The 18,527-nt window shown below is 37.7% G+C and overlaps 1 protein-coding gene across 1 annotated transcript in view; it reads left to right on the forward strand.

Annotated features, from left to right (window-relative positions):
- LOC150083338 (coiled-coil domain-containing protein 124-B-like) overlaps positions 1-18,527 on the forward strand; it is a 122,749-nt gene that overhangs the window by 26,836 nt on the left and 77,386 nt on the right. The window contains exon 2 of the mRNA XM_090377196.1: positions 11,771-11,955. Coding sequence (XP_090233322.1) covers positions 11,800-11,955 — 156 coding nt within the window. The 5' untranslated portion in view covers positions 11,771-11,799. The remainder of the gene's footprint in view (positions 1-11,770; positions 11,956-18,527) is intronic.

Genomic DNA, 18,527 nt, shown 5'->3' on the forward strand with positions numbered 1-18,527 from the left:
TGCAAATCTCATCAGTTTATCTGACATCTATTTAGGTGTAAGTCTTTGAGGTTGTCACAGACATTCTCTCAGATATGCCAGACAAGCTGTACTTGCTACGTGGGAGTCTAAAACACTGATGGAACTGATATTCAGGTGACACTCAAGTCAAGTGGACCCAATTTCGGCGAAGTCCGGACGGTCTGTGACAGGCAAATCCTCTTTTTGCACCTTCACGATGGTGGGACTGTTACTAATCCTGGGTATAACCTCCAAGCACAAGTACATGGTGGGTGACCACCCAGGTGTGAACCAACGTAAGCAGGGGTCGAGGTATGGCCCACACCACATGGAGGAATGCCGCCCCCTCTATGTTACCATGCAGTACTAGGTGGTAGATGACTCTCATGAACCGGTGCAATACAACCACTTTGCTTATTGGAGGCTTGAAGTGGTGGAACCCATGTTTAGTCTCTAGAGCTAAGTTCCAGTCAACCCTTCCATATCTCTTCCATCATGCAGTATGATTGTTGACTTTTGAGGTTAGGATGAACATCGTGGCGAGATCCAATATTCCTTACATTTCGAGAGTACAACTCTAAAACTGTGTTCGCAGGCCGGCCACTAGTTAGTACACCGGACCAAACCCTATTGGTAACTCTCTAGGAGGCATCCGGATCAGCTAGTGTATAATCTTGATACATCTACTCTGCCAGATAGTGACTGGAGGGAGTCCGAGTAGTGTGATGCGGGGAGCATTATCGAGGCCACATTATGTCAAGGATCAGGGTATATTCTTACCAAGTGTACGCCATATCCAAAAATTTCATTACTTCATACAGCATGTCCCACCCACATTTTTTTACTATTGAATACACCATGAATTGTCAAACTAATAGAGCAAGCTTATCTGCGAAAAGATCTAAACCTCCCAAGCACTTCCTAATTCATTTCACAAATATACGTGGTCTCAATTCTAATCTCGACGATGTCCATTTCCACTTGCAGTCTGCCAAACCCCATGTACTTTTTCTGACAGAATCTCAGTTATCGGTTGATTCAACTACTGCTCATCTCAGATGCCCAAATTATTCGCTGTATGATTCCTTTCGCCTCAAAGGTGGTACTTGTGCATATGTCCGTTCTGATATTCCCTGTCAGAGACTTCGCAATTTGGAATCTCCTCTCTTTGATCTTCTCTGACTTAAAATCTCTCTACCTCATTGTGTCAAATTCATCTGTTATCTCTACCTTTCTCCCACTCCACTAATCACTTGGAGCTCTTCGACTTCCTCTCTTTGCAACTTGACTTTCTCCAGTCCAACTTTTCTAACAGTGAGGTAATTTTGCTTGGTGATTTTAATGTTCACAATTCCAGCTGGCTTCCGTTTTCTAGTCACACCGACCCAGCTGGTTGAGATGCTGAGGCTTTTGCAATTACTAATGAACTTGCACAGATTGTTCATTTACCTACAAGAATACCGGACAATCCTAACCATACAGCCAACACACTTGATCTTTTTCTCACAAACAACCCTTCTAAGTACACAGTCGAAGTGAGAGGTCCTTTAGGCACCTCAGATCTCAACGAGTCTCTTCTCCAATGGAGCCTTTATCTCATGGCTATTCCCAACCTCGTGTTGTTTGGCATTACAAGAATGCAAAATGGAATGACCTGCGAGATTTCTTTTCTTCTTTTCCTTGGTCGGATTACTGTTTCAAAACTTCTGATGTCAATGTTTGCTCAGATTGTGTCAGTGCAGGCGACTCCGTAGCCAGGTGGGAAGGAGCAGCAGTGCGTAGCACACGCTTCTTGGTTAGACCGGGGTTCGAGCCTGTCACCACCAAATACGGAGGATGCGGAAAGGTCAGGAATGACCACCGCATATCCCGGAGCAATATGGCCTTAGTTGCCAATGCTCCAAATAACTAACTGATCTGCCACTGATCGTGTCAGTGAAATTATTCTAGTAGGAATGGAATCCTTTATCCCACACTCCACTTTAAAATTTCGTACTTTATCTAAACCTTGGTTTTCCAATAAATGTGCTAAAGCTGTTCAAGAGAAGAATGTTGCATATCATAATTGGCTTGTTTCTAATTCTTCAGTTTCATTTTCTGCCTACACCAAAGCTCGCAACAATTGTAAAGCAGTTATTAATCAGTCCAAACTAGAGTTCGAATAGGCTAAGAGTAGAAAACTTGCTTCTTGCCCTAATGGTAGCCGAGCATTCTGGTCTCTCGCCAAAGCTATTGGCCCCAACTTTTGCCCATCTCTGCTCCCACCTCTGTCCAAAATAGATGGTTCTGTTGTCACTTCAGCCAAAGATAAAGCTGACCTGCTAGCATCCCATTTTTCTTCCAACTCATGTATTAATGATCTTCATAAAACCCCTCCCACCATTACCAACATGCTCCATTCAATGCGGGCGCCTCCGTAGCCAAGTGGGCAGGAGCTGCAGTGCGTAGCACACGCTTCTTGATTAGACCGGGGTTCGAGCCCGTGACCACCAAATACGGAAGATGCGGAAAGGTCAGGGAATGACCACTGCATATCCCCGGAGCAATATGGCCTTAGTTGCTAATGCTTCTAATAACAAACAAACAAACATCCATTCAATGCCTCCTGTGGTCTTCCGTCAAAAGGATGTCAGAAGGATTTTGACGAATCTTGATGCTTAGAAAGCTCTAGGTCCCGATGGTATTTCTCCACTTGTTCTCAAAACCTGTGCTCCTGAACTTACTCCTGTTCTTTGCCACCTTTTTTCACTTTCTTATTCCAAAGGTGTTTTTCCTTCTGCTTTTAAATTTGCTCATATCCAGCCAGTTCCTTAAAAGGGTGACAAATTCCTGCCATACAATTATCGTCTCATGAAAAATGGAATGATCTGTGAGATTTCTTTTCGTCCTTTCCTCGGTCGGATTACTGTTTCAAAACTTCTTATGTCAACATACTTATTGTGTCATACAAACTTCTTATTATCGTCCCATTGCAATTACGTCTACTCTTTCTAAAGTAATGGAGAAATCAATTAACCACCAACTCTTAAACTACCTAGAAACCTTCCATCTGATCAACGATCGGCAGTATTGATTCCGTCGGTGTCGATCCACTGGCGATATTCTGGCTTATGTTACCCATTTATGGACTAATTCAATGGAAAGGTTTGGTGAAACACAAGTAGTGGCTCTTGACATCTCAAAGGCTTTCGATCGTGTTTGGCATAAAGGTCTTCTAAACAAGCTTCCATCTTATGGTTTGCCAACTGTTTTTATTAATTGATTATCCAGTTTTCTCTCTGATTGCTCACTGAGAATGATGGTAGATGGCTCTCTGTCTTCTAACTTCTCCACTAATGCCGGTTTCCCCCAAGGTTCAGTTCTTTCCCCACTCTTTTCCTCTTGTATATTAATGACCTTCTTCCATTGACTGGAAATCCTATCCATAGTTTTGCCAATGATAGCACATTGCATTCCACTTTCCATTTTGAGAAACCTTGTCCTGCTGAATCAGCTTCAACTTCTTGAAAATCTGCTACCAATTCCTTAATTGCCGATCTTCAGGTAATTCTCCAGTGGGGTAAAGACAACTTAGTTGATTTCAACCCTTCTAAAACTCAGTCTTGTCTTATATCTCGCAAAAAGGATTCTTCTTCTCCTATGCTTATCTTTAGTGACACTCCAATTTCTAGGCAAAATGATATATCTCTTTTGGGGATTACCCTGACTCCTAATCTCTCTTGGCACAAGCACATTACAAATATTGCTTTCTCTGCATCTAAAAAAACTTGGTTTTCTCTTTTGCTCTAGGTGTTACTTTTCTTCCAAACAGCTGCTCAATCTGTATAAATCGCAAATCCGCCCTGCCATGGAATATTGTTCCCACATCTGGTGTGGTGCCCCCAAAACCTCTCTCAGGCTTCATGATTCCATTCAGAAGAGGGCAGTTAGGTTAATTAATGATTCATCTCTAACAGAGTCTCTCCACTCGCTGTCTCATAGACATACTGTTTCTGTTGCATGCCTCTTCTACAGATACTTCCATGGGCACTGTTCTTCTGAATTGGCTTCTATAATTTCCGCTCTCTCTTTCAAAACAGTCCGAACATGTGCTGTCACTAGCCAACATCCATTTACTGTCCAACTTCAAACTCACAGAACCAACTTTTCATCTTCCTCGTTTATTCATTCAACTGACGTTTTCTGGAACGTCAGTTGAAGAAGTTGAAGTCCAATGTCAACAAATATCTTCTTTTGTCTTCTCAACCTCCAACCCAAGCGTGGTATTAAATACTATAGGTTCTAATACTTCTCGTGTTTGGGGTTTACATAAAAAAAAAAAAAAAAAAAAATTCTTGAATGGTATTTCTTAGTAGGAATGAAAAGTTTAAGAAATTTTGGCAAAAGATCAATCATTTTAATTCAGTTAGAGATCAATCAGTTTAAACCATTTTAATCAATTAAAGGTGTAAATCAATTTTTGGGCTTATATCTTTTGTTTCTAGCTAAGGATTTCACTAATTTAACATTGTGATCATTATAGTATAGCATAACTTGATAGCGTATGTCTTGACCTTGATAGCTTAAGGTATAACTAGATGGCATAATAATCACTGCATTAGCTTAGTGAAGTATTGACAATTAAACAATTAAATTTATTAAGCTTATTAATTTTCATTGATAATGAAATTTTAATTAAACTCAAGTCATGTCCCAGACTAGAGCAGCAAAGCAATGTGCACAAAGTAGCAGGAGTTCTGTGGCCCAAGGAAGAACTGGAGGTGGAGATTCTCCAATGCATCACAGCCTAAAAAAACTGTGCAACTTGTAAAGTGTTTAAGGACTTTCTGGAACAGGACATGATCTAGCCAAGGAGTATGTCTTTGTGTGCCAGGTGCAGAGAGTTTCAAGAAATTAGATGCCAACTCAGCATTCTAATGTACATCTATGAGAGTTTGAAGCGTATGGTAGATGCTCTCGAAGGAATTAAAATGGGGAACCCATCAAGCTCTCAGCAACTCAACACTAGAGCTCAATATTGTGCATCGGGCAACACAACAGCAGTCTTCAGGGCAGAATGCACTACTCCTACAGGAGATAGTTATTGTCGGTGACTATCATCAGGGATACGTGAAATATATATAAAGGATAGATATATATATCAAAAAGGATAGGGTAAATAGGACCAGGGTATGTCTGCCAGGAGCAAAAGTTGATGACATTGTAGAGCAGATATCATCCTTTAAGGGCACGAAGAGTGATATTGTTGTAGGCGTTGGACCTAATAACATTAAGAGTAGAAATCTGTAGACATACTTAACAAGTACAGGTCAATGTTGAAAAAAAGTCATGAGTTCGGTTTAAATTTGAAAGTGTCTGCAATTCTGCCCAGACACTATAGGAGAGAGTATATGATGAGAACCTTGTCAATCAATTTGGCCCTGGAGAGATTGTGTAAGGCTCATGGGGTAGAATTTTTCTCAGCGTAGTCTGTGCTTGTTAACAGGAGACAGTTTCCACAGAGGTGGGATACACTTAAATAGAAAGGGAGCAAAAATATTTGCCGATGATGTCAAGGCAGTGTTAGGTGGGTCAGAAAACTGCTAGATTTGGGGAATTCACATACTGATAGATTAACAGTAGCTGCAGGCAGAGGTGAAAGTGGTTCTTGCGCTGCTTCTATTTGAATGAGCATCAACCTTGAGAGTGAGGTGTTTGCGATTTTGAGGACTGCTGGGAGTCATCATGGAACAAGTAAATGTGTGGGCTGTGTTAGGGTAATTAAGAGTAAAACAAGTGCATGTATACTTGCATTTACACCAATGCTAGAAGTATAGTAAATAAATTTGGTGAATTTGAGGTGCTGGTCAAGATATTGAAGGCAGATATTGTTGGGATATCAGAGACGTGGTGTCACACAGATATAAGGAATGCAGAATTGGAATTTGAAGAATACAATGTGTACAGACAACATAGACAGGATAGAAAGGGAGGAGGGGTTATGCTGTTAGTTAAGAAACACATAAAATCTAAGGAAGTGCATCCAGTTGACATAGATGGACAGTGCAATGTTGAGTCAGTTTGGTGTGACATAAGTACTGGGAAAACAAAAATGAGAGTAGGAGTGTGTTATAAGCCTAATGACTAATAAATACAGTGAACAATTGTACAGAGAAATAGAATTGGCCTGTAAATCAGATGACCTTATAATGGGGAATTTTTACTTTCCAGATATTGACTGGAACTTATGGGTTGGTCACTATGGTAGTTATACTTTGAATAAATCCCACATCAGTACATTGTGATCACTGCCACCTTTTTTCTGCAGATTCTTAATGGGCTGATCTTACTTATTAGCATTAGCATTAGTAGAGGCATTTGATGCAAGAAAGCAAGCTTATGCAGCATCAGCCAAAAAAAAAAAAAAAAAAACCCACTTCCACTTCACACCTCTGTTCGTTCAAAATACCTGTCCAGCTGAGCCTTAAACTTATTTAGGCTATCAACCTCCACTACAAGGGATGGAAGTCTGTTCCACCAACCAGCCACCCGCTGGCTAAAGGCAAATTTCCGCACGTCTATCCTACATCTGTCTTTCCTCAATTTGAATTTATGCCCTCTCAGGTGATTATTCTGAGCAAGACGAAGAATCCCATCAGCATTGAGCATGCTCAAACCATTCAAGGCTTTATACACCTCTATCAGATCACCTCACTGGTGCCTAGTCTCCAGACACTGTAATTTTCAAAACTTAAGCCTTTCTTTGTAAGAGCACCCCTTTGTTCCATTCACTAATCTTGTCCTTCTCTGTACTCGTTCCAGCAGCTCTACATGCTTCTTGAAATGAGGCCTCCATACCTGTATACATTACTCTAGGCGTGCCCTGACCATTGCCTTATACAAGGGAATAATCACCTCCTTATTCCTGCTAGAAAAATTCCTATATATCATCGACAATACACCATGAGCTACTCTTGCAGCCCGTCTGTACTGCTCAGAAAACTTCATATCTGCCTACACAACTACCCCCAGGTCCCTTTCATTCTCTACCACTGTCAATGTAGTACCACAGAGTTCATACGTTGCTCTGGGGTTGCTGTTTCCCATGTGTAGTACTTCACATTTGTCAATGTTAAACTTCATTTGCCACCTCTCAGCCGATCTGCTCAACCTTTCCAGATCCTGTTGCAGTAGCATAGTGTCAGTAGTGTCCTTGACAACTCTACCAACCTTCGTATCGTCTGCAAACTTGGACATTAAGAGAGAGAGAGAGAGATAATCTTTAATGCCCTTCACGGCCAAAAAGCCAGGGGTTTACATTTGTACAACTTCCCGAAACTTCCGGGAAAATAGAACAATTAATTTACAAAAACAGGTAATTTTACAAAAGAAAACATATTTTATACAAAGGAGAGAACTCCTTACGAGAGTTAGCCTTGATATACCATCATCAATATCATTTATAAATACGGAAAACAATAATGGACCCAATACTGAACCCTGAGGGACTCCACTAATAACATTAGTCCATAATGAGCAGTGTCCATTGATTACCACTCTCTGTCTTCTCCCCCTCAACCACCCCTTGATCCATAGCAGCAATTTGCCTCCAATGCCACACTGCTCCAATTTGTGCAGCAATCTTCCATGTGCAATAGTATCAAAAGCCTTTCTAAGATCCAAGTATATAATATCAAAGTTATTCCCTGCATCCAGTTCTTTTGTGACTGCATCATAGTATCCAATCATATTGGTCAGGCAAGACTTAATCTCTTAACAAAACCATGCTGTGTCCGAGACGCTCAGCAGGAACTTCTAGAAGAGACAGAAAACGGAATGAAGACATAAGGGAAAAAATGGAAGTGAAAAAGACTATTATTGATGCCATCAAAGAAAAGCGTCTGACATGGTATGGACATGTAAAACGGATGCAAGAAAACAGATATCCAAAGGCTATCCTGGAATGGATATCTCCTGGAAGAAAGAGAAGAGGAAGACCTAGGAGGACATGGATGGATGGAGTACGGGAGTGCATGACAGCCAGAGGCTTAACCGACCAAGACACCTTGAACCGTACTTTATGGCGGGAAAAAATTCCTAACAAGAAATAACTTGTAGGCTGAGGAAACCCATTGTAAATGGAAACACTCCTCTTGAAGAAGAATATAAAATACACCATTTTCAATTTCTTTCTATACATTAAAAAAGTTTTCCTCCTAGTGATATTTATTCGAGCCAATGAGAGAAGAGGGTGGGGTAATTATATCACTTATTTGGTGCAATTACGTCACTACAAATGCGCAGGTAAATAATTACATAGGTCATTTCCTTGATTAGATTTCGATTGGTGCGTTATAATGTTAGTATATTAGTATAATGTTATTATTATACAAATAATAACAATACAAAATACATAACAATACATAACAATATAAAAATACAATACAATACAAAACTATACAAATATTTACAAAAAACTAAACTATACAAATATTTACAAAAAACTAAACTATACAAATATTTACAAAAAACTAAACTATACAAATATTTACAAAAAACTAAACTATACAAATATTTACAAAAAACTAAACTATTTACAATCATACCTCTACTATATCAGGAGGATATGGGTCCCTTCATCAGCTGACATAGAATATGAAAAAAGTGTTACAATGGAATATCAAATGATGCCAGGCGTGGTCATGTATTAGACAGTGAAGCACATGCACAGGGTTGGTGAACGTTAAATGGAATGAACAGAAATGAGTTACTGGGCAGTATCAGACACTTGCTGTTGACAATGTAGAGTGCGTACATGGGACACATGCCAGGTAAATAATTACATAGGTCATTTTCTGATTAGATATCGATCAGTGCATTTCAACGGGTGTGTCTTTTACATGGAAAAGATTTGACTTACTCCGCCCTACCTCTACATTTTACGTAGAAAAGCATCTGCTGGGTTGATGAGCAGGGGCAGAGCCCCCTAGTAGTAGTTCATTATAATTAAATATGACACGTAATTCATACTGCTCTTTCAGTCTTTTAATATAAATTTTGTAATATTGCAGAACTATCAATTAATAGTTTTTTGTCAATGTCCACTTATCTGTATATATATAAACAGTGATATTACTCCATTGAAGTTTGCTCAACTCTTTTGAATTAAACCTCACTGAAATCCCTTCACCAAATTAGTGTTGCAGTTGGAAGGGTTCAGGGCCAGAATTTTGTAATTGCCTACCATAGCATTTCAATAAACTAATTTTCATGTGAAAAAGTCTCAGTTATTTATATATTGAATTTTATTTGTATATCCTTCTACAACCATAACGTAAGACTGTTCTAATTTTCTAAAGATTTACATCTGTGCATCTTGATGCCCTTCAACACACACCACATAAAAATTGTTCACTGGAATATAAATGTGTATAAAGATTGTACATGCTGAAGCTGATAATGCTTTACAAATTGCAAGTACAATCATAAAAACGTATACAGTTCCCCACAACTTTAAGATTAATTTCATGATTCTCTGATTTCTGTATTCAGTAGTAACGATTTTAATGCAAAAGTCAGTGGGTGCACAAGTTTGTGGGAATTTTCAGATCATTATTGGTGCATGATGATAAGCACAAGTTAAGCTGTTTTTTATGACTGTGTTTTGTCTGTCCTCGTAACCTCTGCATTTTGTTTTTAGTATCAGAATTGTTGATACAGGAAAAATACAATTTAGATACAGGGTGTTCCAAAAGCCATGTGACAGGAATAAAACTTTGTTTTCATTGCAGGTGCTGACCCAGTGATGTGACAATAGATTACAACAATATGGGGCTAAGTGACCAAGATGAAATGATATTAATATGTTTTTATAAAAGTTGAATTTCGAATCCATGAAATTCTGTGAATGCATCATGACCACTAAGTTCATGATACAAATACACAGAATTTCATGGATTTGAAATTCAATGTTTATATTAACATTTCATACCTGCCAACTTTTAGAAACCAGAACCTGTCTTCTAGCCTGCATGCAATAGGTTGATATGCTGGAGCATTCCTTTCAAATTAATGGTAATAAGTAACTAATGCATGTCGTGCAGTTTAGGGGATAAATTACACATCCTTATGAAACACAATAAACCATATCAAAATTATTTTCATTATTTTCTGAAATGGAATTAAAAACATCATATATTATGTTGTTTTTTTTTTATTTTTCAGTTACACAGTTTTGAATATTGAATTTTTTTTTTTTTTTTTTTTTGCCAGGACATTTTTGTAATAAGGGAAAGTGGTTTTCTTGAATTATAGAAAACAATTTAATTTCATGAGAATTTACAAAAAATGTAACTCACATTACAAACATACAGAAATCCCCACACATATTTCTGCTGGAACATCCTTCTGGTTATCCCCAACAGAACATTTGTTACTGAAGAAACAAAAGCTAGTATTATATAGCAATAGTGCTGTGATCCTATGTACCACTAGTAGGTGAAATAAAATTTGCTGCCTTGAATGTTGGGTTCTGAAAAATATTGACCAATCAGAAAGCAATGTCAAAAATATTTTTGCCACCTGTAGGTGACGCATTTCTCACCTACCCACTTGCAGTGGCCCTGCTTAATACAATTGACAAGAAGCAACACAGTCATTACATAGTTAACTTTATGATATGTAATACTAGGGGTGTTAATTTGAAGTATTTTTGTTCCTCCTCAAGTCTGGCCTATCTGCAGAAAACTTGCAAGAAAAAATATGCAGAGGTGGATTTCAGAAGTCAATTCTCCTTTATTGTTGTGATCAAGAGATTGCTTCATTTTAATTTTGTATGAAAATAGTTTTACATCTTTTCAAACAATCTTGTATGTTAATGATCTCCTAATTTCAATAGCAAAAGCTTTACATTCTATAATTATCTAATGATCTCCTAATTTAAATTTGTTAAGAAAGATATTTTACAAATTTTTTAGGATATTGAAATAGTTCATGCTGAACATGTGCAACCATCCTTCCTCAGTTTGAATTTATGACCCCTCATATGTGTAATCTGAGCAAGAGGAAGAATCCCATCAGCATTGAGCTTGTTTGATCCATTCAAAGCTGTAAACACCCCAGTCAGATCACCTCGCAGGTACCTAGTCTCCAGATGCTGCAATTTACAGAACTGAAGCCTTTCTTGCTAAAAGCATTCCTTTGTTTCCCTCACCAATCTTGCTGCCCTTCTCTGTACTCGTTCCAGCAGCTCTACATCCTTCCTAAAATTAGGCCTCCACACCTGTGTATTCAGTACTCAAGATGTAGCCTGACCATTGCCTTAAACAATGGGATAACCAGTTCCTTATCCCTGCTAGCTGTTTTAGTGGCTATACCCTTTTTATTGTCATTGATGGAGCCAGTTGTTACAAATTTGTTAATTAGTTTGTTTGTTGCAAACCTGCTTGCAAACTTTATTCAAAATTTGCCCAGAACTGTAATAGCATTAATAGTTAGGTAAAATTGTTCCACTAAGAACACATTCTACTCTTCTATACACCATTTTGTTCAATACTACTTTCATGAAGTTATGATTAGGGACAGCACATTCATGAAAGACTGTTGAATTTTGAGCCACCAAATACACTGAATTAATGCACACTAAATAACTGAAACATCTTATTGGAACAATGCTATATAATTTATGTTACTGTATTTTAAGAATGATACGTGAATAAGCAATACAATAATTGTTGTTTAGTTGTTTTTGATGTGGTGTTATCCTTTGCAATTTTTGTTGTGTTTGTTTTAGCTGAACAATTTTCCAGAAATAGACAGAAAATGCCTAAAAAGTTTGGTACTAATACCAAATCTGCAGAAGCTCGTAGTCGAAAAGAAGCAGCAAAGCAGGCTGAAAAGGAGAAAAAAGAAAGAGAAGCAGAAGAAGCATTTTGGCAGGATGATGATAAACATGTACTTCGAAAACAACACAGAAAGGTAATATTTAACTAGCTAAGTTTGTATTAGTCATAAATTCATTATTTCATATCATTATTGTTTAGTTCTGTGCTGTCCAACCTGTGGGATAAGTCCACTTCACAGAATTTTGTATAGAGCTATTCATAAATTAAGTAACACGTTTTTTTTTTGTTTGTTTGTTTTACTTTGTGAGCCCTCCATAGTACTTAATAACAACAGCTTTAATGATCCTCCTACCTGTAACAGAGCCAGGAGAAGGATATATCGGCCAAAGCACTTGTCTCTATCGTAAGGCTGAAATTAGTGCAAAGATTTAACAACATAAGCTCAGTTGACATAGTTAATTGGAGAGGTACATTTCTGAATAACAGAAAAGATAGACTTAAGAATAGTTGCACTAGGTGCAGAAATATCTCATCCTGTCCCTTCCCCCCCACAATAAAATCTGTCATCCTGGGGATTGGTGGGCCTGTTGCATCAATTTGACAGCTGGATGAGCATTACTTTTATAGGAATCTACACTATACAAGCAAGACTCATCCAACCAACATTACTCTTATAGGTGTGTACACTATTCAAGAAAATGACATTTAAACATCTTAGTCAGACCAATGTATATAGAATATGGGCTCATTTTATAATACTTCTTTTCACACTCCTTATCATTGAAAACTTATCACTAAAGTAAGCTTTTTTATCATAAACAAGTTGACCTAACACTTATAATTCTAGTACTAACTCCTAACATTTACCAGCACACATTCTCAAATATCTTTCAATAACGTCAAATTGTCAAAAATATTTTATGAAAGATATTAGTAATTATTGTTAATCACCAAACGAAAACATTTTTTTTTTTTTAAATAACACGATGTACAGTATCTGAATTTTAGTTTGGTCTGCTTACTAGAAACTTTCTAAAATGCATTACTTTACATAACCTCTTGATAGAAAATATTTTCAATGTAGACATTCCTTAGATTAATAAAATTTTAGGCAGACAGCCTTAAACATGGGATGCATATAAATTATCAAGAGACACAGATGCCTATGGTAGATATAAGACCGTCTGTAATCAAGACACACAGGATGCTAGGCAAGCAAAGGCAGATTACGAGAAATCTTGGGCAAACAATGCAAAGAAAAACAGTAAAGACTTCTTTACTTATATAAACTCTAGAAGGAAGGGGATGAATCAGATTGGTCCATTTGACATTGACAGTTCAATTGTTGATGTACCTGTTGAGGTAGCTGGCAAACTGAATGAGTATTTTGCATCTACATTCACACATGAGGAGGTCAGTAGGGAAGTGGAGGCCAGAAGCTTATCAAACTCTGGCAGGGAGCTAAATGAATTTTTAATAACCAAGAGCAAAATGGAGAAGAAATCGAACATAAGAAAGGCACCCCTGGGTGGATGGGATCTATCCAGTTATATTAAAAGAAGCAGCAGAGGTTCCCATGGACTGGAAATGTACAAATGCATCCTCAATTCACAAAGGGGAGTCAAAGGGTGACACGAATAATTACAGACCTGTTAATCTAACTTCTATTCCAGGGAAAATAATGGAATCAGTGGTTAAGGAAGTGATGCAGACAAGACTCCAGTTATAGTTCAGACACAGAAAGGTTTGTTAAGGGGAAGTCTTGTCTAACAATTGATTGGATACTATGATATGGTCACAAAGGAACTGGATGCAAAAAATAATTTTGATATCATATACTTGGATTTTAGGAAAGCTTTTGATGCTGTGGCACATTGAAGGCTACTGTACAAATTGGAGAAGTATGGCATTAAGGGCAAGTTGCTACAAAAGATAAAAGGATGGTCGAGCAGGAGAAGACAGAGACTGGTTATCAATGGATACTGCTTCAGGAAAGCTTTTGACACTGTTGCGCATGGAAGGCTATTGTACAAATTGGAGCAGAATGTTATTAAGGGTAAGTTGCTACAATGAATAAAAGTGGGAGAAAACAGAGGGTGGTAATTAATGGGTACTGCTCTTCGTAGACTAGCGTTATTAGTGGAGTCCCACAGGGTTCGGTGTTGGGTCCTCTGTTGTTTTGTATATTTATCAATGATATTGATGAAGGTATATCAGGCTTAGTGTCGAAGTTTGCAGATGATACAAAGGTTGGCAGGGTTGTTAATGACAGTAATGGCAGTGTGCTACTGCAACAGGATCTAGATAATTTGGGCAGATGGGCTAAGAAGTGGCAACTGAAGTTTAACCTTGACAAATGCAAAGTACTGCATATGGGTAGAAGTAACCCCAGAGAAACGTACCAACTGTGTGGTACTACACTTAAGGTGGTAGAAAATAAAAAAGACCTGGGAGTAATTGTGCAGTCAGATATGAAGTTTTCTGAGCAATGCAGACAGGCTGCCAGGGCAGGTCATGGGGTTTTGTCAATGATATATAGGAATTTTGCTAGCAGGGAAAAGGAGGTGATTGTCCCTCTGTATAAGGCAATGGTCAGGCCACGCCTTGAGTACTGCGTACAGGTCTGGAGGCCTCATTTTAGGAAGGATGTAGATTTGCTTGAGCGTGTACAGAGAAGGGCAACAAGATTGGTGAGGGGAATGAAGGGATCCTCTTACCAAGAGAGGCTTAAGTTCTGCAAATTGCAGTGGCTGGAGACTAGGCACCTGCGCGGTGATCTGATTGAAGTGTGTAAGGCCTTGAATGGGTTGAGCATGTTGAATTCTGATGGGATCCTTCCACTTGTTCAGATTACAAGGGGGGCATCAATTAAAATTAAGAAAAGACAGATGTAGAATAGATGTGTGGATATTTGCCTTTAGCCAGCGGGTGTTAATTGCTGGAACAAACTTCCATCTGTCGTTGTGGAAGTTGATAGGTTAAATAAATTTAAAGAGGAACTGGACAGGCATTTGGAGGGAATGGTATGATTTTTTTTTTTTTTTTTTGGCTGATGCTGCATAAGCTCATACACTTGCTTTTTTGCATCACATGCCACTACTACTACTCTTTGTGGACTAATGTTATTAGTGGAGTCCCCCAGGGTTCTGTGTTGAGCCCATTGTTGTTTTCGGTTTTTATCAGTGATATTGTTATCAAGTTTAATGTCTTAGTTTACAGACGATATGAAGGTTGGCAGGGTTGTTAATGACAGTAATTGTAGTACGCTACTGCAACAGGATCTGGAAAAGTTGAACAGATGGGCTGAGAAGTGGCAACTGAAGTTTAACATTGACAAATGCAAAGTACTGCATATGAGTAGTAGTAACCCCATAGTAACATATCAACTGTGTGATACTACACTCGGAGTAGTCTAGAATGAAAAGGACCTGAGGGTAATTGTGCAGTCAGATATGAAGTTTTCTGAGCAGTGCAGACAGGCTGCAAGAGTAGCTCATGGTGTCTTGTCAATGATATACAGTAATTTTGTTAGCAGGGATAAGGGGGTGAATGTTCCCTTTTATAAGGCAATAGTCAGGCCACACCTTGAGTACTGTATACAGTTCTGGAGGCCTCATTTTAGGAAAGATGTAGAGCTTCTGGAACAAGTACAGAGAAGGGAAATGAGATTGGTGAATTGAACAAAAAGGGTTGTTGTTATCAAGATAGACTTAAGTTCTGCAATTGCAGCTTCTGGTGACTAGGCACCTGTGGGGTGATCTAATTGAGGTGTATAAGGGCTTGAATTGTTTGAGCAAGCTGTTTGAGCAAGTTTGAGCAAGCTGATGGGATTCTTCCTTTTGTGCAGATTATTCACCTGAGGGGACATAAATTCAAATTGAGGAAAGTCAGGAAAATCAACCATCAGCCAGCAGGTGGTTGATAGTTGGAACAAACTTCCATCTGTTGTAGTAGAGGTTAACAACTTAAATAAGTTAAAGGCAGAACTAGACAAACTTTTATAGTGAATGGATGGGTGAAATGGGGTTTTTTTTTTTTTTTTTGGCTTATGCTATATAAGCTTGCTTTCTTGCATCATATGCCTCTGCTAATGCTAACTGTGATATTGTTTAGTGTAATGACATCATTATTACATGTCTGAATTTAAGACAAACCGAAGTTTGTACATTAGGTATCATTATTATAACATCTCATGTTATGAAATCCGGCGCCTCCGTAGCCAGGTGGGCAGGAGCAGCAGTGTGTAGCACACGCTTCTTGATTAGAATGGGGTTTGAGCCCTTGACCAATAAATACGGAGGATGTGGAAAGGTCAGGGAATGACCACCGCATATCCCCGGAGCAATATGGCCTTAGTTGCTAATGCTCCTAAAAACCAAATAACAACAACATTATGAAATCCTTTCCAATGAGTTACCTTCTTCTTATACTTTGAATAAGTAACACTTCTCCATTGGAGAATTAAAGTATGTGAAATTCAACGATATTTGTTAAATGCAATTGTATCATTACTACATTGTTGAATTTTAAGACAAAGAAAATAAGTAACAGTAGGCTTCTCTATTGGGGAAGTGTTACTTATTCAAAGTATAAAAGGAAAGCAACTTGTGAAGGATTTCACAATTTGAGATGAGATGTTGTAACAATGTCACACGTATACTTTCCTTGACAGAGGTCTGAATCCACCTTGCCTGTGATATTTGTGATCCAAATATCACAGGCAATCCATTTGGATCACAAAAATTTAACCTTAACATAGAGGGTGTTAAGGTCAAAAATAAGGCTCTAGTTCAACATTCAGTAGTTAATTTATTTAATTAGTAAATTTTATTCCTGGTAAATTTTTTTTTTATTATTATTTATAACTCTCATTTATATCACTTTGTTCTATTTTTGTGTAAAAAGAATCAAGGATAGTTGTGGGGGAGGGACCTACATTTGCAATTAATCACATATACCTAAAGTGATAAAAATATACATGAAATTCTTTTATCCATTATACTACTGGCTCAACTGTTATCACTGTGCTTTTATAATAACTTGTACAATATAAGTAAGTAAGTCTTCTACACAAACACATCAATTGCTTAATTTTATATTTAAAAATTAACTTATTAAATTTTAGTTAATATCATGAACTCAATTCTTAGTTGTGAATTTTCGAATTATATGTGATTTATCTTTATACAGCCACTCCCCGGCTAACGTAATACTCAACTTACAGAAATTCAACTTTACGTAAGTTTTTGCCGGCCGCTGCAAAAATCGTGGAAACATATTTTGCATCCAATAGGAATAAATGGAGGTATCTGGAAATATCAGTGTGAACCCAATAACACATTGGTTTTTTTTTTTATGGTAATTCGTTCCAAGACCTTGGAAGTTGAAATTTTCGCTATTTAACTAAGCTATTTGTCTCTGTAAAAGGTCTTTTTTATAATGGAAATTGCACTACACTGTCATATGTTCCATTCTAAGAATCAGTTTTGAACACCTTTGTGATATTTTTCTAAAACACATTTCTAGAGGTCACTACCATAAAACAATAAAAACAATTTGCACTTTCCGGTTTATTGGGCTTTTCTGTTAGTGCAATCTATTATAAATGTGTAGTAAACTCGATCTTATTGCATTTGCAGTAATATCGATAACTGGAATTTTGTGGGTTTTTATGTTACAATATTATGGTGAAATGTGTTCCCCTTCACTGAAATCTTCAATCATATAAAAACATAAATTTTCAGAATCTTCTCTTCATTCCTATTTACTTATTACAATGGTGAAGGGAAGGGACCAACGGAAAGTGCAAGTGCTGGCAGTCCTAAGAAACAAAACAAAATTGATTTAGAAATGAAGATGATTAATTAGGGGTACGAAGCAGGACAAAGTTTGTCGTCTGTTGCACAGAATTACTGCTTCAACAGTGAATACTATTTTAAGGGACAGTGCACATATAAAAGAACATGTTAAAGGATCAACAGTGATCAAAAAACAGCATTCAGGTGCTAAATCGAAGATGGCAAAGCAATTAATAATATGGATGGAAAATCAGATTCAGAAGCAGGTGTCCCTGAGTCCAATGGCCATTCAAGCAAAAGCAAGAAGTATTTATGAAGATATTAAGGATAAGTACGGCGAACCCCAAGCCATGCTCGTGCAATGGGTGGTTTAATAGGTTCAAGCATCGCACTGGTTTTCCAAACATTAAAGTATGCGGTGAAGTTGCCATTGCCGATTCTGCAACTGCAGAGAAATTTTGTGATGTGTTGGGTAAAAAACCCTTCTAAATCTCTACAGCCCTTAACTTCCACAGCAGTGTGCTTATCAGCTGGAGAGTTAATTCTAGCAACAATGCTCAAAAGGTAAAACTTGCTAACATTGCCTGTCTTGTCTCCTCTCTCTTTTTGTAATTTTATAATTTTGAAATTTTTCCATTCTGTACACTTTTTGTACAATTTTGTACACTTTTGTAATTTTTCCTGCACATGAGATAAAAAAAATTGAATCAATAATTATATTTACACGTCCATCGAACATTTCTTTTTTGCTTCAATCAAATTTGCGAGTGCTGCCTAAGCATTTAGGAAAACTCCGACTTACATAGAGTTCCGCAGAACGCAACCCTTACGTAAGTCAGGGAGTGGCTGTACATGCAAAAGTCGGGGCCAGTATCATAAACAAACATATTTAAGAACAGGTTTGATA

Source organism: Mastigoproctus giganteus, chromosome 7 (assembly GCF_048544385.1).
Source record: "Mastigoproctus giganteus isolate SK-2022 chromosome 7, ASM4854438v1, whole genome shotgun sequence".
Classification (NCBI taxonomy): domain Eukaryota; kingdom Metazoa; phylum Arthropoda; class Arachnida; order Uropygi; family Thelyphonidae; genus Mastigoproctus; species Mastigoproctus giganteus.